The 23,854-nt window shown below is 40.4% G+C and overlaps 1 protein-coding gene across 2 annotated transcripts in view; it reads left to right on the forward strand.

The window, feature by feature from the left end:
- slx4ip (SLX4 interacting protein) overlaps window positions 1–23,349 on the forward strand; it is a 37,812-nt gene extending 14,463 nt beyond the window's left edge. For both annotated transcript variants that reach the window (XM_066651435.1, XM_066651426.1), the window contains exons 5-9: window positions 13,775–13,852; window positions 15,389–15,477; window positions 18,374–18,480; window positions 18,594–18,765; window positions 21,083–23,349. In XM_066651435.1, the coding sequence (XP_066507532.1) occupies window positions 13,775–13,852; window positions 15,389–15,477; window positions 18,374–18,480; window positions 18,594–18,765; window positions 21,083–21,625 (989 nt within the window). In that variant the 3' untranslated portion in view covers window positions 21,626–23,349. The remainder of the gene's footprint in view (window positions 1–13,774; window positions 13,853–15,388; window positions 15,478–18,373; window positions 18,481–18,593; window positions 18,766–21,082) is intronic.
- The last annotated feature ends 505 nt before the right edge of the window (window positions 23,350–23,854 follow it).

Raw genomic sequence — 23,854 nt, forward strand, 5'->3', positions numbered from 1 at the left:
ACAGCAGATCTTTCACCTGCCTTGGGGCATGCCAAGGGGCTAAACAAGTTTGAGGTAGTGAAATGGAAGCAGGGGTTGCTGATTTCTAAAGCTAAACTTTGATCTGTATCACTTTCAGCTGCCTATCTGGGTATAAAGGTGGATGTACCTCAGTATGGTGTCTTCTTTTTGGTGGTGGTGGGGGTACAGTGAAAGGTACAATGGGGAAAAAAGGGGATAAGAACCTTAGAGAACACTTTGTTGTGCTTTTAGGGTCTGGAAGATCTTCACTATGTTGCTAACAAAGTGAGCAACATTCAGTCAAGTCAACTATCTGAGCCAAACAATTCTCTAAGCCTTTAAACTAACATTTCATGATCAATATCAAATGCTGTACTCGGATCAAGCAGCGCTAGGGCAGACGTATAGCCACCTTTTGAAGCCAGCAGCATATGATTAGCTCCTTTGGCTAATGATGTTTGTGAACTGTTTCCTGAAGCTTGATTAGAACACATAATGTAATTTTTTTTCTTAAGTAGGATTAGTTGGATTTTTTTGGGTGGTAAGTTTCCCAGCAGTTTTGACTGGAGAAACATGACGGGGGTCGCACAATAGTTGGCCATATCCTAGGGATCAAGGTACTGTTTCTTTAGGAGAGGTTTGGCAAGTTTGATAGTAATGTATTTATGATGTTATGCAAGTTTCCCCCATTACAACAATACGACTTGTATTATTGTGGTATTCAGCCAAGAGTACACAGTGTTAGTCTGGAAGAGAGCATAACACTGCAGAGTTTATTATAAACACAGCACTTAATTCATCCAAAACTGACACTTCCTGTCTGGTTGTGGCCGGAGTATGTAGTAGAATACAATCGCCTTATGCCAGTTTGATGTTGTGATATCAGTGCTATTGGAAATTCTTGTTTGTACTTGTACTCTTGCCGTCTGTGCTTGTATTGTGGGGACGATCCTTTAGGTCAATTGTTAGACACTATTTTACGTCCAGTTGCTGTAATCCGGGATAGATGTACTACGTATTTTTAGTTAAATCAGGTGCCTTCTTCCTGCAGTTGTATGTGAAACTGGAGGAGCTCATAGAAGCTAAATGTTTCATTCTTTTGTTTTCGGTTACCGTTTTGAACCCACAACCCACAACCCCAGAACCCTAGAGCTGTGTGAGAGCCACACTACCTGTTGCACCACTGCACCACCCATTAAAACTTTCAGTTTCATACATAACAACAAGTGCATGGAATTACACAGCATGTGCTTCCCTCATGCATATGTATTTCAGGGAGGATCCTGCAAAAATGTGTGATTCTTTAAGACAGGTGGAGCTTATGTACATGCGGATTATTATGTGTTTATAACACACAGCTTGTTAACCCTTAAACAATTGTGTTGGGTCTTGCAGCAGACATCCTCCACTATTAAAAACCAGGTGCAAATTTGCACTAGAGTCTCAAAAGACATTGTTGAGAGGCTTTGGCCTCAGGCACTGCAGGTAGACAGATGCACAAGCGTAAAACATATGCTAAAGGAACGTTCACCATCAGATCAATGACGTTTAGCTTCTCGAGACTAGTTGGATGTGTTTGAGAAGTGTGCAGCGCAAAATATGCTGTGTGCAGATGCTATGTTCACAAGCAGTGTCAAACTCCTTCCCATCTCAGTTATTTCAGTGTGCCTTTTAAATCCTTGGCCAAATGCGAGCAGCTGGAGCACGGCCCTGTGCCCAGTTTTGCAGCCCTTTTGGGAGATTGAATGTTAAATATCTTAATTCTTTATTTCTAATTGTGGCTATGGTATCTGTGGTTTCCCCATCAGTGAACCACAGTGCAGATGGGCATACACATTTGTGAAGCTTTTATTACATTGACCTTGTAAGTATATAAAATAGCACTTTTACAATGGTATAATAGGCAAGGTTTAGAAATACACTAAATGGAGATTAGTCGTGTCTGACCAATATCTGACACTTTTAATATTGAAACATTCAAAGCATAAAGTAAATTCACCCACCAAGAAATTCTAGGCCAATAAGCTAATGAGTGTCTCTCCAGTTTATTGAAACGCACAGCTGTCTTTTATTATGTAACTAGGATCTCTGTATAATCACCGTGGGCAACAGAGCTGACATTATACAAAAATATAGTGTGTAAATCCGTGTAACTCAACTACAGCACGTGTGTGTATACCCAAACACACGCACACCTCTGTAGCCCAGCGTAACTGTGTTCCCACCGCACTCTCTTCTGTGTGCAATTAGGGTTTTGGGGAAATTAAGGCCTGAACTCACTGGCATTCATGTGACCGTTTCCCTGCTGCAGTCGGGTCAGCCGGTCTCACACAAACACATGTACAGTCTCTGTGAACTCCGGCTGACTGTGTCTCCTGACTGGAGCACTAACTTCAAGAATTACAGAGTCATTTAAGAGGAGCAGTTTTGTTTTTTCTCGTTTAGTGTTTTCTTTGGGCTGTGAAAGGGGTGTATCAACAGGCAGATCATGTGCTCTTGGTTAGCCGTAGCTGTAGCTTTCCCACCTTCTTCTATTCTTGCGTCAGACAAACCTCTTTACCTTTAAGTAACTCCAAATGTACTGGTTTAAAGGGTCATTATGATTATGTTGCATTGGTACTAATAATAACGTACAATTAATGCATCTATATGAATTGTATTTAATAGGACATGGATAAATATTGACATCTTCCGTAACTTTACTGATTACTGTAAAATTTAATGTATTATTTGGACTACACACTCACCCAGACACTTGGCCACTCACACCTGTGGACAGTTTTGCACAACCAGTCAAATCACCAGCATTTGTTTCTGGATAGTGAGAGGAAACTGGAGCACCCGGAAAAAACCCACGTGGACACAGGGAGAACACACCAAAATCCTCCCAGAGAGTGGCCTGAGGTAAGGATCAAACCCAGGACCTGAGGATACTGCTATTCTACCTGTAGCACCACTGCTGCATCTGCTTTGAAATACAGAGTGCAGTAATATTTTCTCAGGCTGAAAGTAATTTTTTTTATGCATTTTACGTATTTTAAAATCTATTTTACACTCACTGGTGCTTTATGCTCAGAGGTCTTTCTTGTATTCTAATGCACAGAAATGATTACATTCCTCAGACACCAGTGAAGCAAAATGAAATAAGAGATGTGTGACTTGGTAGTGCACCATCAGCAAAATATAGGGGGCTGAATTGCACTGACGAAAACTGTCAAACAAAAGATTCACAGTCAGAAACTAACAAACATATATTTTCATAATAATGTCACTGTTGATTGTGTCGACTCTGAGTTTTACTGGCTCAACCCAGATGGCTTTGCCAGCTGACGTCTTTAAAGAACATCAAACCGTCTCACACTAAAGGACATTGTTTCCATTGTTGTGAGCATTGTTGGCTAGGCCCGAATATTAATTTGGACTTCTGCTGAGCGATGTATAGTTCTGTGTCACTAAGAATTTCTTAGTAGTCTGCTTGATTTACATGTGCCCTGTGTGCTTCTTTTGTAGCGGAGCTAGATCAGACGAGGTCTGGCTTTAATTCATAGTCCCCAGCAGATAATGGAACAGCACATAGCTCAGATGTAATCAATTAGGGATTTGCCGAAACTTCGGCCATCAAAATTTTTCAGCTGAAATGTTCAAAATTAGTTTCATTTTTACGAGAAAAAGCAGTAAAAAATAGACCCAAATTGATGATTTTATGTTATTATTTTATGAAATTATGATGATAAACACTCTGTTTTCTTTGTTCTCCGGCACTGTTCATTGGTGTTATCAGTGTTCATGTGGAAAATCAAGGGCAAAGGAAATTGATACCACCTTAAATACTGTGTTTCACTTGATGCCACCTTTTAACAAAACACCACATCCCGCTCACTACGAGGAATACAGAAAAACGTTACAACAGAAAATATTTCTTCAGCACGTACAGGCCTTGAGCCTTTTCTCATCACAAGCACAGTTCTAGCCGTGTTACATCTCTTAGCTCCAAGCGTGTCAAACTCCAGTGGCATTTTGTTAGCAGCAGCTCTAAACGTGGTATTTGGCTTCATATGATTCGCATGTGCTTGCCCTCTCTCTCCCAGGTTGGTGTCTTTGCTTGTGATGGGTCGTGTCTTTTGCCGGCATCACACTAAACAAGTTTAGCCTGATTTTGTCATATCTAACAAACTTCCAGTGACTGAACCGAATATGAGCGCCGTGGACGAGGATTGGTTGTGTAGTGTGACATAATCAAAGAACAACAACGTGAAGTCTGGGATGCACCACAACACCCAGATGAAAAGTCTAGCATGTCTGACACATCTGATGCCTAGCCTGTCATATCCTCCGACATGTTCCTTGACGATGACCAATAGGAGGACAGAACGCTGTCTGCCGCACATCTGTAAACATGGAGAAGAGAAAGAGGGAGGCTGCAGCTGTCAGGTGGAAACCTGAAACTGAGGAAATGCCCATATTACCTCAAGGTCTCTTTGCAGAACCGACAGTCCATACGGTCCTCTTCATAACACTATCTATAATCGGTCTATAATTGTTTTTTCTTCTTCTTCTTTTTCTTTTTTCGGAACACAAAACCTCCAGCATCTCACACAGTGCTTCTGTATCCATGTTTGACAGTTCCTTGACCCGCCTCCCTGACAACATCTTAACGCAAACGATGATTGGTCAATGTCAAACGTGTAGTGTTGCCGACCAAGACACAGCGCTAATCTGACAGTGAATGTCATGAAAGACAAAAGTATTGTGTAGTCTGATCCCAGCATTAGCTAATGAGTGGAACGGGTGATGACTGAGATCAATTTATTGGCTGGGTTGCTAACCGTTGTTGATGTAATTGCTTCCTAACTGGAGAATCTCCATGAGATATTTCTGTTTTGATTAAAACAATGGCTGTTGACTGTTGTGTAAGCAGTAGGGAGCAAGGAAACTGACTGGTAATTGAAAATAATTTGAATATGCAGTTTATGTAATAGAATCAGGATGCACAGTGTCTAGATCCAGTTTCCTAGCCATACATAAACTTGACAATATCCTACTATTTATTCAAATTGTTCATTCATGCGTTCATAAATAAAACATAAAGCATATTTGTCTGTGAAAATTTTAATTTAGTGTTACCAGGGCTTCAGTGTCTACCTGAAATGAAAGAGGAAGGTTCATCAGATGTTCCCCATATCGTGATCGTGCTTGTGTTGATGATGTGTTATATTGTTACATTGTCCAGTTGGACCGTGCTGCTCCATTTTGTAACCACGTAGAAAGGGTCACCCAGATGTTAAATTGAACTGTCATGAGCAAATATTGTTTCAGGTGGACACTGAATACAGCGATAAGACATACTGTTGGCTTGGCCTGAGTTACAGTCATGCAGCCGAGTGTGATGTCTTTCCAGGAAAACCCAACTCTCAGTTTTCATGTGGCCACACACAGTCACACTGCAACCTCACCTGGCCCAGTTTAAGCAGGACACAACGCCACACTATTTTTCTCCTTTTCAGAGGTTTCACAGAACCAATATAACGATTACCGACAGTACCAGGGCTGTACATTTAATCTCAACTTCAGTTTTTTTACTTTTTATAAACTGTAAAAAATTATATATCAGTTATATATTCTCTGATATCCTCGGAACTCGACACTCTTTGAAATGGTTTCTATTGTAACCTTGGTTCTCACTGAGTTGTGTGTAAAAGAACAGTAGAAACACACTCCGCTCATGACTTCTGCTTTAACACACCAGTGAGGCTTTCTCTTCATGAGATTACACAAATTCAAAAGTACTGACAGCAGAGATATTTGTGTGTATGTATTATTATGGTGGGGAACCCAATGCAGACTGGGGCCATTTTGGGGCCATGGTGCACAAATGAATCACACTGCAGAGAGGACCATCCTGGACCACCTTGAGAGATGGTCTGAGCTTGGTTAGTATTTGAGACAGTTTAGAAGGGGCTGATTTTGTTTTGCTGTGTTTGTATATGCAAAAGAAACCACAAATGAAGAGTGTGACTCCATATGAACTGCTAAAACCATCCAGGTTTGTTGTTCAGCGTACCATGATCATAAATCTGCTTTAATTGTTCTGTTATATATCAGTGCTATAGTGTTTTCTTAAAGGCTAGGCACCACTTAATGGACCTCCATGAATATTTCACATTATTTTAGTTACTGACATATATAAGTATGAAATAAAATGAAAATAGCAGCTTAATTTGCTTTAAAACTGAAAATTTTATTAAATTGACGGAAAAACCCGAACTCGCTACGGAAATTCTCGAACACAACCGTGACATCACTGGTGGACAACAGCTGAACAACGCCGCGGTAAAACACGTTATGACAGTATGTAGCTAGCTAAATAACCAACATTATTCAGGACAATAGCCTAGCAATAAGCTAAACTCAAATTTAGAGGTACCATTATTCTTGTAAATGTGATCGAAGTCGAACTCGAATTCATCCAACACTATAAACCTCCGTAATGCAGCTACGTAGCCGAGTATAATCTGAGCCACCGAGTTTAGCAAGTCAAGCTAACGTTAACTAACACCAACTAAAACAGGCGAAGTGAGTGTCCTTACCCTGTTTACCTCCATGTTACAGAGGCTCTTGAACACCTTTCGTTTGTTTCCTTCCTTCTTTTAAACCTTATTCCTTGAATTAGTAAGAAATAACATGTTTTCTGACTATCAATAAACACAAGTTAGAAACTCAAATTCCACTATATTTCGTGTTTGACAAATTTCATATAGCTGGTGCTTAGCCTTTAAGGCTTTCATTCCTATGAACGAGAAGTAAATGGAAGGAACACTTGCTACATTTATTGCAGTGCCCTCTGCCCATGTTTTACTTCAGATTCTTCTTTGCATTCTTTTGGATTGCTGTCTTTATCTCCCTTTGTTGTTTATGAAGCAGTGAAACATGCTTGTGCATGCAAGTGTGTACACAGAGGTAAAGTGTCGTATATTTCAGACCTGACCCTGTGGTGTGTCATGTTGTGGTGATGTTTTGTGGTGGATTACGATAGAGCAACACATCTCAAAATCAGACAGTTTATGTCTTCTGCGAGCAATTTGTGTTTCACGCGATGGAGAAATTACTTTCACAAGCTCCACACCACACATCAACAGCTGTGTTCTTTTTGCTAAGCCATTTTTCTGAACTGGTCACAGTAACAGCATTGTGGTTGACCACGCTGCTATTCAAACCTGAGTTACCTGCCAAGGCACATCTGACTGTGCATCTAAACAATCCATGCGTACTCAACTGGGATGCGTTAATGTATACAAGTATCTGTAAGGGTTAAAGAACATAGCCTTGTATTTTAGATGATAGCACTGGCATTGTACAAATGATAAGCAGACTCTTGTATCTTGGTGCACAAACTCGAGTGAAGGGCTTTGAGTATTTGTGCTGTGAAGTTTAGCCCAGCACAGCCTGAAAGTGCACACCGACAGGTGTTGACCAAAAAAAACAAAATACTGAAAGTTCAGCAACTGGTACTGATCAGAACAATTAGAAAATAGGGGAAAAGAGACCGGTTCTACGTTGTTTAGAAGCTGCCCAGCTAACAGGCACTTGTGGTTTAGCACACAACAACAGATGATTTTCCAGTGAACTGAGGCTCAAAACACACATTTAGAGATAAAGCCTCATAGCTGTGAGCGCAAAGTCGACTGAAGGGGTTTTCAGCTTCTTTCCTCTCTCTTTTAACCCAAAAGTAGCACTAAACTCATAACTGCTGTGAGTTACTGGGCTTGTGTTTTACACCCCACCCCTTTTCAGACTGTGACATCAGCAGTCACAGCGCCTCCACCCTGTGGCTCTCTGAAATGCACATGATAGAAATTTTTAGTCATGTTCTTAAAGAAAAAACAGAAATTTGACACCCCAACCACATTTTTAAATACAGTGATATAGGGTATTACCTTTATAATGCCCTACGCTAGGAAGCAGTAGAGCTTTGTGTTGGAGGAATAATGGAGATCAACTAACGGGGAACTAAACAGGGAACTAAAACTACCCGGTAGGTTAGTTTGAATGAGGATAGTTTTAACTTAGCCATTTTCATCATGTTCCTAACAACTTGTTTTTAGTGATGTGTGCTTGGCAAAGTGTTCATGTCGATAAGCTCATGTTTGGGAGTAGAAAAGTATTCACACTCAAATATGACCTTTATTCATCCTTTCTTATTCCTTTCTTTTATCTTTTTTTGTTTTTAGTTTCTTTGTCCATCCTTTCATTCTTTTGACCTTTCATTATTTCTTTCATTTTTTGTCCTTTTACTTTCTTTCTTCCTTTCATCCTTTTTCTTTTATTTTTCTTTACCTTTCTGTCTTTATTTCTTTTTTCTTTCCTTTTGTTCTTTTGTTTTTTCATTCTCTCTGTTTATTTTTTTTCGCTTTATATTTCTTTATTTTCTATTTCTTTTCTGTCTTCTCTATATCTTTCTTTGGGTTTCTCTCTTACTTCCTTACAGCTGATGTGACTTTCTGTGGTTCCAAAGTATTCAGCCAGACATCCTAGCCAGCCTGTCCTGGGAATTGGCTCTATTTAGTCACTAGGGAAGTGCAAGAGACCACAAATGCCTCTGAACTTCATTGAAGGAGAGAATAAGGCTGGTGGTGGTGGAGGGGGGTCGGGGGTGTGTTCGTTTGGTGAGGTTCAGCAAGTCTCAAACCGCTGGTTAAAAGTTTTAAAACCTATGATAAAAATAATATAACTAAGCTATTTCTAGTTTTCTGGTGATCCCCTACCAAGGGTATGACTAACAGCTTGTTACTCGTCTGCATTCACATCCTAAACCCTTTTAAAAACAGTGGCCCTGGTTCTGACCTCTTCAAGAGAAATGACAGTGAAATCGAGCCTTAATCTTTTCTCTTTCCCTCTTGCAGAAGTCATTGGAGAAGTTCTGTAAACAATCCTCTATCTTTTCTCTGGTGTTGCTTTTCTGTCCTCTAGCAATTCAGGGACAAACCCATCTCTGGAATCCACAAATTTAATTCTGAAACCTTTCATTCAACTCATTTCTGTGATAAGGACGACTTGAGGGAATTCATATGAATCTGTCTGAAAGCTTGACGCAGCAGTCTCATGTAGACTTTTGTTGGTCTTTTGTTGTCATTCCCGATTCTGCCGAAGCATGTGGGAACTCTCTCTCAGTAGAGGAACACACATAAGCTGGAACCAGGATATAAATATCAACCGTAGAAGCCAGTTTTACAGGTTGGCCAAACCCACTCTTAACATAATTGCCCTTTTCTATTATTCCTTTTGAAAAATGCTTTGATGGTAATTATGAAGTATCTTATTTACACTGACTACAGTGTGAGGTTTCGTTGCTACAAGGCCTTAGTTTACCTGACCTGATTTCCCAATGAATGTTAGTTTGCTTGATGTCTTCTGTGTAGCATGTGTTTGTAAGTTGTTGCTGTTGTCATAAAACATGGCAACAAACACTATACAGTGCAAGAATGATTAAAGCGCTACAAATGATGAAATATGTATTGTGATTTATTTGTACCAGTTAAAAAAAAAAGAAAATATAAAACAAATTTATTTAAGACTTATTCGATGATTTTAATGTTTTGTATGTTTTTTTTTTTCTTAAACCATGGATTCTGTTTTGAGCCACCTTTTAAATCACGATTCAAATTAGAAAAATAAGAGGACATATTATTAATATTATTATATAATTCATTTATATTATTAGGTATAGATATGTAGAATACATTTTCTGAAACTGCTTCATCTTGTTTGGCGTTGCAGTGTGTCCAGAGTCTACCCAGAATCACTGGGCACAAGGCAAGAACACACCCTGGACGTGGTGCCAGTCCGTCACACACACTTACTCAGTCACTCACACACTTGCACCAGTGGACAGTTTCCCACAGCCAAACCATGTACCAGCATGTGTTTTTTGAACTTTTTGGAAGAAACCAGAGCACCTGGAGGAAACCCTAACAGACACGAGGAGAACACACCAAACTGCATCTTAATCAAGCTGGGATATTTTTCCTAATGTTGTTGGGAGCTTGTGTATATTTGGTGTGTAATTGTGCTTTGGTCGCTGAAACAGTTTTTTCTAAGCGTAAGGCCTTGATCCTTACGCACAGCAATTGTTCCAGATTCTCTCAATCTTTTGATGATGTTATGCACGGTTGATGATGATAACTTAAAAGTCTTTGCTATTTTACGCTGGGTAACACCATTCTGGTATCTTTCTACTCAACAGTGGTGGAATTGGTGATCCTCTTACCATCTTGGCTTCAGAGAGACACTGACACTCTGAGAAGCTCTTTTTATCCCAATTATGTTGGCAATTGACCTAATTAGTGTCAATTGGTCTTCCAGCTGTTCGTTATATGCTCAGTTTTCTTTTTCCAGCCACTTATTGCTACTTGTCCCAACGTTTTTGGGATTTGTTGACACTGCGAAATTTTGAATCAATATATTTTTCCTTTAAAATGTTACATTTACTCAGATTAAACTTTTGATCTGTCATCTATGTTCTATTACGAATAAAATGTTGACATTTGCCATCTCCACATCATTGCATTCAGTATTATTCACAATTTGTTTAGTGTCCCAACTTTTTTGGAATCTGGTTTGTAGATTAGAGGTTCTGCTAGTCGATTTTGATTAGTTTTTGATTAATTGGCCAGCAGTGGTCTAATGGTTGTTATCAACAGTAGATTGCTGGCATCTCTAGTGATGCCTCAGCCTTTCAATGCCAGGAGTCCAATGGAGCACAACTAGCCTTGCCATAGGACAGCCCCCTCTCAGTGCTAGCCAGCATGACTGTAGACCTTAGCATTCTCCTCCAAATGCATTGTGCTGGCAGCAGATCAAGAAGGCAGTTTGAAAATAATAAATGTTTAACAGCCTACAGGCTACTGGGCTATGCATATGTTTGTCATGAAATATAAGGTTCATAACCCAATATTAGCTCAGTTCTGTCAGTGCTTTCCAAACTGTTCTACAGCATAATTCATACTGGTGACTGCTGTGTTTGTACGTGTGTTTGGAGAGTCGTCAATGCCTTCGTCGTCTGATAGTGTCTAACAGCAGACTCAGTGTCGGAGGATGTGTCCAAGGCGAGTGAGCTGATGGATTCCCATGCCTGTTTGCTTGTTTACAGCAGCCCTCACAGATAGCTTGCGTGGTTCACCAGTGCTGTTTTCTTGCCGACAGATTCCTCTCAGATTAGGCAACACTGGTCTGTCTTTGCCCCAGTTTGTCTTGCATTCCTAGAACAATGTCAAACAGACCCAGTTAGTAGAAACCTCTCTCTCTGCCTGGTGCCTCACAAATTAAAACAGAATGAGTGCATAGTTGCGCCTACAACAGCAGACTGAATGAAGTCATTTTACTGGCCTCCTCACAGAGTGTGAATGGTTTAGGACGCATCATGAAAACAAGGACTGTTCTGGCTGCCAGGTGAATCGATACCTTATTGAACTTGGTAGAGTTTTATGTTTAATAGAAAGGTATGTGTTGTTTCTTATAAAAAAATAGAAACAGTGATTAAAATGATTTTTTTACTGACTTGAACTTTAATAATATTTACTAACATTCTGATATTTGTGCTGTGTGTTTCCGAAATGAACCACTATACAATGTATTCATTAAATTATATTTTTGGTAAAAACCACTCCTAAGTGTTCTGAAGTTTATAAGATACACAAAGTATATACAAAATATCATCAGCTATGATTTCAATAAACATAATTCACCCACAGTGTTAGAAGTGTAGCCTCAAAATACTGTGAGTTTAGAGAAAGCACAGTGCCACTTACTCTCGACTGATTTTAATATTACAAACCCCCACACTCCCAAATGGTAATAATTATTTAAAGTGTGCTGTTATTACTTAGGGCGGCACGGTGGTGCAGCAGGTAGTGTCGCAGTCACACAGCTCCAGGGGCCTGGAGGTTGTGGGTTCGATTCCCGCTCCGGGTGACTGTCTGTGAGGAGTTGGTGTGTTCTCCCCGTGTCCGCGTGGGTTTCTTCCATGGTCACAGTCCAAAAACACATGTTGGTAGGTGGATTGGTGACTCAAAAGTGTCCGTAGGTGTGAGTGTGTGAGTGAATGTGTGACTGTGTGTGTTGCCCTGTGAAGGACTGGTGCCCCCTCCAGGATGTATTCCCGCCTTGCGCCCAGTGATTCCAGGTAGGCTCTGGACCCACCGCGACCCTGAACTGGATAAGGGTTACAGATAATGAATGAATGTTATTACTTAAAGCACTTCACTTCAGATGATCATTTGAAGTTTCTTGAAAAATACCCCACGGGAAGAATTGACTGAGTATGACAGCACTTTTTTTAAAGCCACATTCTGAAATACAGCTAAATGTATCTTTACATTTAACCGAAGTAATCATTTAAATTTGGAGACAAGATATTAACTCCTTTATTTAAATTGACTGTGTGAATGAGTCTGTGATGAGGTCATAGTAACATATTTACACACACACACAGCAGCAGCTTTCATTCATGTGTATTTGTTTATTATCTGTCATATATAAGAATTTGAATCAATGTGGAAAAACTCAGTTACGGAGGTGTAACAGGTGCCAGATGGACATCATGCAGAGTTTGGCTGTTAGACAGCAGTGGCAGTGTGGGTTAGCCGATGATGTGATGAGTAGAGGAATCTGTTTGAGTCTACAATTGCAGTGCTGGCAGCTGGCATGCTGTGTTCTGTTGGCAGTAATCACAGGCAAAAGGATGTGTTTGAAGCCTCCAAAGATTGCTGGACGTAAGAGCGTGAAATCTATGAGTCCAGAGGTAGTTTGTGAGCTGAAAATATAGGTTAGCAGGTCATTAAGAGGCAGGAAAACAACACTGATGCAGCTACAGATTGTGCAGGAGGTGATACAAGTGTTCAGTAGGGGAAGGATCACCTCTGTGGGCTGAGAATGGACTGGAGGGGGCATGAGTGGAGCATTGAAAGGTAATACAGCACGGGGAAGAGGAGTGGTGGTTTTGGACATGTGGGGATTGAAGGAGCCAACCCAGTGCACAATAAGATGATAGGCTGAACTCTGTGTTTATATTATCCACGAGTATAGGCAAGAGGGGACTGGAATAGACTCAGGGTCACTGGCAGGCTACTTTAGAGAGTTACTGGCAGCAACACTTTAAAAGATTGTTGCGAAAAAATTCACAGACACATACCTCAGGTTGGTCAATGGCAAACTTCAAATTTGCTAAATCACTCAATTTCTAGGGGGTGCTATAATATTCATAACATTGTTTATAAACCCATGGATTGTCTGATTAATGTTAATTTTGGCATGTTGCTAATTTGTGGCACTTCGACTTTTTGTTGTTCAGCTTGAAAATGTACTCATGCATAGGGTAAATATTTCTATTCACAACATGGAAGGTCATGTTGCATTACTAGGTGTCTTTTTCTCATTCGCATGTATGCTTTCTTTTTTCTTCCTTATATCTTCTCATGTTGGCATTTTTCTCTGCTTGGATATTTTCCAGTTATGAGGTCAACTGCTTTAAATAAACCTCTGAGGAAGCTGCTCTAGCTTGTGTTTAACGTTGAGCTGCTTTGCATTTCATTTCTTTTTCTTTCCCTCATATCCCTCTCTCTGTTCCCTCATGCACAAGTGAACATTGTTTAAATGCTGTATTGTTTATCTGCCCTGATTCATATCAGCTTGGGAAGCGTGTTATGGAAATGCTTTATGCCAAGGAGCATTAATTAGAATTCCATACAATGGCTGATGACAAATGTGCTTTATTTGGCAGGGCAAACCCTTCGCCTGGCAGCGTACTTCATGAAGCGTCATGTCAATCTTCGATGCATTACAAAACAACACGGACGAGGTAAGTTAACTCGGTGAAATGGGGGGGAAAACACTTTCATTTAAATGTAGGGTCATTGACTGTATCAGCAGTTTTGACTGCCAAGTCAATATAATCTTTCCCGTTAACATTCGCTTCAAAGCCTCATGTTCAGAGCACGTGTATACCCACTGCACAGTATTGAACACTTAAATGTTGGTCCTAAAGTTGTCTTCAAATCACAAAAGTGATATCTAATTAGCTAGCTAAAGCCATAATAGGAAGTGGTGAATTTGACAGTTGTTGTCCCCTGCTCTCTGCGGTAGCTAAGATGTGCAGTATTCTGTGTCGTAAATATATTCATATCAAAATTATTTACTGACAGCTAAAAGTAGACTTCAAAGCCTGTCCTGTGGATGATGTCACTCAGACATCCCACGAAGTGTGCTGAAACCACACAATAGGTTTTATTAAGCTATGAATTCAGTGGCATTGTATTGACAGAAGTTTAAAAAGAAGCCGTGGTTTGTCCTCACATGTCTCAGAGGAAGTATGTGTTCACCCCACCCTTCTGAAGCTGGTGGCACTGTGTGTGATTGTGGGAGACTTAAGCTGCGGTCACACAGCAGGTAAAAGTGGCCCAAATCAGTTTCTTCATGTGTGACACGGATGTGTCGTATGTGGGCTGTGTAAATAGTGCACTTCTTATTGAATCATACTTTTTAAAATCATATTTGGGCCACTTTCATATGTGGTATTGAGATCCAATCCATATGCGATCAGTAACAATGCAACTGTCTGAACGGCCGTATTGGAAATCGCGTGAGTTTTACATCATTCCAGGCTACGACCCTGGACTACAGTCCAGTGCATTTTCAATTTAATAAGAGATATTAAGGACATGGAAACAGTCTGGTTAAAGATTGTGGTTTTGTAAAAATCTTGGGGATAAACAAAAAAACATTATGGTGAAATGAATACCAGTTGTTTGGAAAGGTGCCAGCATGCGTGGCATTACATGCGTAGTCTACAGCTCTCTTCTGTATTCTTTGAATGCATGGAATGACTGACATGCAAGTTGATACACCTCTTGATATGCCTGGAGCATTTGGTGGTTGACTTGTTCAATTACAAGAACTTAATCGACTACCCCATTAAATGTCCTGTATTTATTATATAATAAAGTTGCCTAAGTCATAGCCAATATTTAAACACATGAAAAACATAATCATGAATAACAATGAGTATTCAACACAGAAACATATTTGTATTGCCAAGATCCCAAGAACATCTTAGACCAAAAATGGCTAGACATCAATCCAGGCATGAGACCTAGCCTCTTATTGGTTTCTTTTTTGTCTGGAATCTGACTGAACAAGTGAACATTAGATGAGTACACAAGATTGCAGCAATAAATATTATTTCAGGACAACAAAATCACTTTCCTGGTTAGGCAAGCAGACATTCAGGCATAGAGCACTTTTGACAGTAAACCACCGTATTTTATAAACACACTTGGGGCTGCTATTCTAAACCAGTCATGCTTAAATCTAACTTATATTTCCTCCCATTTTGCAGGACTACGCATTTTTCCTGAGCGATTTGTTGTGTGTGTGACTCTCCTGGAGAATGGTATGGCTCCTTGTGGAAACCTGAAACAGGACATGGTAAGGACTGTGTGTATATTGTGTGGTAACACCTAAAATGTAGAATGTTGGTCTCTCAGCAGTGTTGTAAAGCCAGGGGGATAACACTATACTTTCTAAGTCTTAATAACAGCAACGCCTCTGTCTTCAGGATGTGTGTCTTCAATATCAAAAATGATATTGAAAGTGAAATTGATGGCACAACAACCACCTTTTTTTTCAGATGCCGATGGTGATACTGAAACCTTGGATATTGTCTATTAATGTTATCAAATTCAATTAAATTTTATTTATGGCACTTCTAATAACTGGTTTGTCACACAGCAGCTTTATACAATTCCGGGTCCTAGCTCTAAATTTGCGTCAGTGCCCAGAAAAACATCTTTAGAACAAGTGGAAGGATCTATGGACTTGGGAAAATTTGTATTCTGTTATTGGGCAGAACTTACTACAGATTACAGATTTACAGAGTGAAAATACAGGTAAAGCCAATGAAAGCTTGATGCCTGAGTATAAGAACTGTGTTTAGAAGGAAAATTGTGAGGCAGGTGGAGAGTCAGCAGTTCTTGTTTGAATTAAAGGCATAGCCTTTAACAGTCAGTTGGTGCCTGGAAGACATTCCAGGCACATGCGGGCTGGCTCCACAGGATGCGATCTGGAACCCCCCAGTCTTGAGGCTGGATCTTACTATTGAGTGTGGGTGGGGCATGTAGGTGCTGCTTCAAAGCTGTCGGACCTCAGGCAGGCAGGGACACCCAATCCAGAAAATCTGCCTCAAGCATCATGTCAGAGAATGGACGGTTGTTCAACTCAGAAGAAAACAATACAGATAGTTACCCAAAAAACAAATACCAGAAATATCTGTGAGTTTTAACCACACTTTATGTTTAGAAACTGGATTCATCCAAAATACATGTTGGCCACTGATCCTGGTATTTTTCAGTTAACTAATTTGTTGAAAATATAATCTTTTTTTTCCCCTCTGTCTTGCTCTGGTTTTCAGTGAAAGCAACAATCGTACTCATTTCAGTGGAGAGATCCAGTTTGAGAGTGCAGAGTTCAGATTGTGTAACCGATTTTCCAGTTGAGGGAATGAAGGCTCTAGTTTTCGTGTTCTCCTCCCCAGGATGTGGTTCTTTGGGCTTGTATATGTCATGGGGACTGAGTGGTTGAAGGTTTGTGGTGGCCTGTTCACTCAGCTTCTCTGGTGGTTTGGAAGAGCGAGATACAAGACGAGAGACTTGGCCTTTCTCACATTGCAAAAGATATTTGTTTACCTATGTCATTTGGCTCTTATGTGTGGTGATTTCTTGTCGTCACAGAGCTTGACAGCGTTAATGGTTTTGAAAGGCGACACATTGTTGGCCAATTTGGGGGGCTGGGGGTTATATTAGGGATGGGCAGGAATCTGACTACTAACTAAACATTCGTAACATAACCCCATAACCCAGGTGACACCTATCTTCTCCATATAAAGGGTTGGTGTGGCTGCAGGTTTTCATTCTATACCAAGCAGGACCACACCCTGTAAAATTAACTAGCTAACCATGCTAACAAGAAGAAGCATGATTCCCAAATAAAATAAACAAGGACTACTGTTGTGCTTTTTTAAATCCAGCAGCTGTATTGTGAGCCCAAAAATCTCTCTCGCACTGTGTAGAGTGTATGACTGTTTACTTGATAAACAGAAGAACTTACAGCTGTGTTTGTTACCGAATTGTTGCTGTGAATAAAACACAGTATCAGCGTCTGATCATTTCTTATTTGTTGAGTAAACAATTGCTTAAATTTTTGGTAGCATATGCTAATATAAATGAGTGTCTATCATACAAGGACAGTTTACAAAAATATTGTAGCAGCCACAAAAATGTCATGGTGCCTATCCTCTGGTCGCACGATTGTTTGATAACAAATGGTGACAATCTGTGGTTTCTTTGTGCAGTCATAAATATTGTGACACTCCTAGGCATCTGTATCTTTGTCATCCATGTTGTGGGTTTGGAGATTAATCCCATCCTGAGCTGTGGTCTGTAGAAAGAAGTCATTGCTCATGTTTGGTTTACTCTGATACAACTAACCATTCATTACATTGTGTTGTATTGTGCTGGCATCTTCTATGTGGCATTTAGTTTATATTTCCATTCATTCATTTTCCGTAACCGCTTCATCCAGTTCAGGGTCACGGTGTGTTCAGAGCCTACCCAGAATCATTGGGCGTCAGGTGGGAACACACCCTGCACAGGGTGCCACTCCATCACAGGGCACCACAAACTCACCCCATCACACACACAACTAGCTAATTAAGCTAAATGGCTGGCAAATTAAACTAATTGATACTAGATTAAAAATTAAGCTCGCAGAACCAATGAGATTCGTATCTGTGTCAGACAGGGATATGGTATATGGTCAACACGCCTAAAAATCATTTAAATGCCTTTTTAAATACGAATTAGAATTTCTTTCTCATATTTGTAAGTCTTTAATACATACACTTGTATAAAAAAGTTATTAAAAGCAGGTCTACGTGGATTGAATGCCTGTGTTTTTTTTCATAGTGCCATTGTTTACTGAATTATTTAGTTAAAACATCCTTATCCACCCTTATCCACAAAGCTAGTTACAAATGGAAATCCTTAAAAGATGCTGCACCTTGGTTTTTATCTCTAAACTTTGAATATAACTAATTCCAGTAAAAGCAGCAATCATACTGTGGGTTTCTTTAATTTTATTTGGTAAAACTAAATTAGTTCCAGGATTAACAGTTACCACCATGATAACCATCTCAGATCTTCCATTATTACATAAAGTATTCATTCATACTTTCTTGTTTAATTTGTTGTTATGGTTTGATGCCATTTTATAGAAAGACAGTGATGATATTTAATCTTCCTTGTATCACTGCTTGTGTTTTTTTAAGATGATGCAGAGTGGACAAAGCAGGTCAGAGTACTTTACCTGCCCCAAAGAAACTCAAGAACTAATAAACAACTCCACAACAACAAAGAAGGCCATTCTTCAAAAGATGTAAGGACCAATCCGATGCAAATCTGGATGGTAATACTTGAATACATTATGCCATAATATCTCACTGAAGACTGCTGTGTGTGTGTGGTATTATTTATTTTTACTTTCTACAGAACCAGGCAAGTCAGTGCCAATCCTCGCCCAGAATCTGAACATGAATTCCAGAACCATGGGGCCACACCAAGCAACTCAACTGGTGCAGTAGAGGTTTCTCTCCAAGTGGAAGAGCTTGCTCAGGATGACGTCAGGGATGTGTGTGTGCCAAGACCTTCTGAGGGAGATGTGGTGAGTACCATTGTAAAATTATAACTCAGCAAATTAAAGCATTGTGAAAATCTATTTCATTATTAGATAAAAATAATTTTGGAAGCATATTTTAGCTTTTTAAACCTGTTAGAATGTATACCTGTGCTTTTTTGTCCATATTTGTTGCAACATTACTATAAAATAGCTCATTTATTTCACTTCACAAACAGTTGAAATGGACAAAAGCAGCTTTCCGCAATTATTTCAGTTAAAATAGTTCTATAATATGACCTCCAACATTTTATATCATATAGCACCATGAAATGATTTAAGATTTTGGATTTTATTAATAAGTTTGGATTTTTTGTCCTGCTCAGAGACTCATGACCTCTGATGGAGACCGGGCTTTCAGACACCGGGCCTTCTATTGTGCTCCAGCATCCTTTGTACGCACTTATGAATCATGAATGTAAGATTTCACGATGCCAGGTGTAGTCAATGCACTCAGTGCCAAAAGCAGCAAATCAGCCTCAGAACATCTGGGAAGCTCCTCTGTGTTTGATCCTTGGCACTGTGTTGTATACTTTAAAGGCTTAATTTAGTTTTTTGTAAACAGAACAATGATGAAAAATCTGTTTTCCTCCCAACTGGGCAGATGCCATGCCTTCATGAAGATTTTTTTTTATCTTCCTAGGGTAAGTTTTGCAAGTCTGGCGTTTTGATGTTTCTCTGTCTGTGGTGGGGTCCTCTTGGACCTCCTACCTTACAGTTTCATTGCAATCAGATGATGGATAGTAAAAGCTGACACTATTTTACATTCAGCTGGAATTTGTTTGGAGGAAGATCAAGATTCTCTCTGCACTAAGTAGCCCTTCACTGCAGGCTCTACTCTCCTCATGCTGTTAGCAAAAATACAGAACTATGATTCATTTGTTATGTACTGAGTGGTTAAAACTGTTTTTATTTACTTTTTTAGCCCTCTTTTACCCTGATATTTAATGAAGGTGTTATTTGTATGGTTCATCATTCTCAGCATTCTGCAGTGACACTGACACGGTGGGGGTATGTTAGCGTCTTCTGCGCTAATAGCAGAGGATCAGACACAGCAGTGATGCTGGACTTTTGAAGCACTGCCTGCTTAGTGTACGCTCCATTAGCCCACCTACCTTGTTGGTCCACCTTGTAGATCAACAAGTCAAAGACAGTAGCTCACCTGTGTTGGTGGTCCTCTAATCCTTCATCATTCCTTCACAAGTACAACACACTATCACACCACCGTGTGATCACAGTGTCACCGCAGCACTGAGAATGATCTACCCTAATAGTAGCTGCACTGTGTTGGTTCTGTAAAAACCAGGTTCTCCCAGATGTGTGATATTCTTGGATGAACAGCATGTTAAAGATCTTCTCATGGATTTTCAGAATCAACTCAAAAACATCAGCTTGCCCTTCTTGAGGTAGTTCTGAGATTTCCTGTGGATTAATGTCCATGGCTTTTTTTCAGCTTTCTTGACTGAGAGTGTCACAGAAGTTCCAGAATTTGCTGATATCTGGTGGAAACCATTTATTCATCTATCCATTAAATGTTTCCTGTACTACTGGCTGCCATACAGCCTCGAGGCATAATAGCTTTCCCTCCATGTTTAACAGTTGGCAAAGTGTCATCATGTGCGGCTCCTCTCCTTCATTCCTTCGGTGAATGTGACTATAATGAGAGCTCAGTATTACTTCCTCTGTCCACAGACATTTCCAAAATGCCTCTGGCTTATCCAGAAGTTGTTTTGCATCTTTAAGCTGTTGATACGGTGAATTTTGGAATGAGGACTCGGGTCTTTTTGACTATCTTGTGCAGGTTAAATTTGTACAATCCGTGCTCCAGAGTAGAGTACTCGTGTCCATTAAACCTCCCTCAGTGACTTATCAGTCCATGTCACTGCAGCATATGCGCAGATCTTAGAGTTATGATCGTCTTCCAAATGTTGCCTTCACTTCCACTGTTCCTGTTAATCACCATTGCTTTGGAAAGCACAGATGACTGGAATTAATTATATATAAATATTACCTGCTCCATAGGCATCTGCCTCAACTTCAGCAAAGTGCTTGCAGAAGCCTGTGGTTGGTCAAACCACATCTGACAGTTCCTAAGGGCAATTCTTGACTTGCTTATTAATTCTTAAGGACTGATGAAGTTAATAAAATGAAAAGTTAGATTGCATTAATATTAACACCAGAAAACCGTTTTAATAGCTGTGCTGAGAAGTTGCATCACTTCAAAAAAATATGTGCTCAAAATATGCATGTCAAGGGCTGCATACAACTTATATTTTGACTTAATACTGAAAGTGTCTGCCCTCAGGTACAAAATAATGATAACTCTGCTGAGAAGATGAAGCAGAACTGCAATACCGAAAATACCTCAGAACACCACGCCCGGGACCACGCCTCTGATAACATCCGGCAGGATCTTGAGAAAACTGACAGGAGGAGAAGACGTTCCCCGAGCAGCCCCAGGGAAGACACTGACCGTCAGGAGGCCAAGCGAGCATGTCTTCAAGAATTTTTAATTGGAGCTGAAATACAAAGGCATTCGACCATGGCCCTGTCACAGAGCTCCACATTGGGCACCTCTCCCAGTCTTCCTGGTGCTGCTGCTCAAGCTGCTTCTGAGGGAACTCTGGAAGAGGAGCTGCTTACACATGGAAAACAGGCCCAACGCCTTCCCTACAGCAACAGCACCGCCAAACACACCAACCGAAGTAGACTGGCCGCAAATCTGAGGGGCCTATCTGTCAAGGCTGTATCCTCTGACTCCTCTATTAGTTCCAGATCGGCCGCCAGAGACGAGGAGAAGCCCAGTGTGCCCAGAATATCCCGATTACGCAGACTCAAGAAATCCTGATGGGGAACAGGGGCATAAAAAGGAGAGGATCCTTGACGCCAGTGAGAGAGACGTTACCGTGTTGCCCTCCTACTGGAATATTGTCAGAAGAGAGGTCTCCTACAGGGTTTTATACAGTGGCAGGACATGGGCTCGTACGGCCATTTCATTTGCAATATGTATATTATTATAAATAGCTGGGTTTCTACACTCAATGTTCCTTTTAAGAGATCCACTTATTCTGTAGGTGCACTTTGTCGTTCTACAATTACAGACTGTAGCTCTGTATGTATTGCCCCCTTTCACCCTGTTCTTGAATGGTTAGGACCACCTCAGGACTACAGAGCAGGTATGATCTGGTTTATGGATATATCTTACCGCTGCAGTGAAACCAACAAGGTTGTGGTGTGCAGTGTTGGAAATTGTGGATCAGACACAATTTAAACAGAGTTTTTAAACCCCTCAGTGTCACTGCTGGACTGACAATAGTCCACCAAGCAAAAATATCCAGCCTACAGTGCCCTGTGGGCAGTGTCCAATGACCGTGGAGAAACAGATGAGCTACTGTCTCAAGGTGGAGCAGCAAGGTTGTTGTGTCTGGGAGTGGACAGTGAGGAGGCACGATGTTTAAAACTGGTGCCTGATCCACTGATGGATCACCACCCCTATAATACACTTGACCATTGAAGTACAGGCTGAAAGGACGCTAATAACTCTGTAGAGGAACAGACAGACTATGGTCATTAATTGTAGAACTACAAAGTGTACCTATATGGAGAGTGGAGCTGATAGTAGTGTATAAATATTTGTTTTTGTTTTTTTAAGGTTGGGCAGAAATACAGTTTTTATTTAACTGCCCATGTTTAATATGTTGTGTATGACTTAAATACAAGCTGTTATGGTTTTAGTCCTCACTTTTGTAAAGTTTTGTCAGGTTTTCCTACAAAGTAAGCACCTTTTATTTGACCGCAACTCCTACACAGACTATATGAAGTCTCTTTCATTCAGTCATGAATATCAGGCAGTAACCCACATCCCTCACAGACACACACAAAAACCAAGACAGTCTAACGTTCAGTCATTCGACTCGACTGTAGGAGATTACTGAGGTCTTAGCTCAGGCGCTTAAAAGATTGGAAAATGTTCCACTGCTTTATCGTGCAAGAATCAAATGCTTGTAAGGGAGCCGCACAAACAAATATAATGAAGTTCTAAACAAAAACACGCATCGTGACTGTGTTTTCTGCTCGAGATCTGAACTTCAGACAAGTAGGAGCCACCAGAACACCATGGCTTCAAGCCCAAATCGCTGGCTCCATCCGTCTGAAGTATCAAATCTTCCAGCTTTAACTAAGCACATGATTGATTTCTGCACGCTCTTACATATACATGCTTTACGAGAGTCCTTACGTGATCTGGGTTTTTCACTTTAGGAGTCAGCTGTCATCTCCTCGTGGTTATAATTTGTAAATCTGTTATTACTTTTTATTAAAGCCAAAATGTCTCACAAAAGAAAGGCAAGAGCAGAAGGGAAAATAGCTCATGTCACTACTGAATCTTTGGCTTGAGTGTGTGCATTCATCTTTGGTGTAATAATCATGCCTGGATGTGAATGTGATTATAAATTAAACTGCAAAAGCCTTGCCCTACCATTTCCATAAATCTTCATACATTCATGCTCAGTGACGGATGTGAAAGCATTTGTTAAAAATGTTCATGTAATGAGTCAAATAAACAGTTGTTCTGTGGCATTTTAACAGATACTAGTTTTGCCCGTAAGATGTTGTTTGCTGTAATGGAAAACTGCTGGCCATTTGATGCTATGGCACATGCAGATGGCCCCTTTGGGAGGGGAGCTATCTACAAGTGTCTGTATTAAACATAAGTGAAGGGGCCGGCCCTATTGAGCATGACTATTTAAAAACCATTAATTATATATTTAAATTATATGCACATAGACCTAACCTGGACCTGCTCCATAACTATTATGTTTATAAAACTGTATGATATGTCAGCATGGAGGAAACCCACGCAGACACAGGGAGAACACACCACACTTCTCACAGACAGTCACCCGGAGGAAACCCATGCAGACACAGGGAGAACACATCAACTCCTCACAGACAGTCACCCGGAGGAAACCCACGCAGACACAGGGAGAACACACCACACTCCTCACAGACAGTCACCCGGAGTGGGACTCCAGGTCCTTGAAGCTGTGTAACTGCGACACTACCTGCTGCGCCAATG

Source organism: Hoplias malabaricus, chromosome 2 (assembly GCF_029633855.1).
Source record: "Hoplias malabaricus isolate fHopMal1 chromosome 2, fHopMal1.hap1, whole genome shotgun sequence".
In the NCBI taxonomy this organism is placed as follows: Eukaryota; Metazoa; Chordata; class Actinopteri; order Characiformes; family Erythrinidae; genus Hoplias; species Hoplias malabaricus.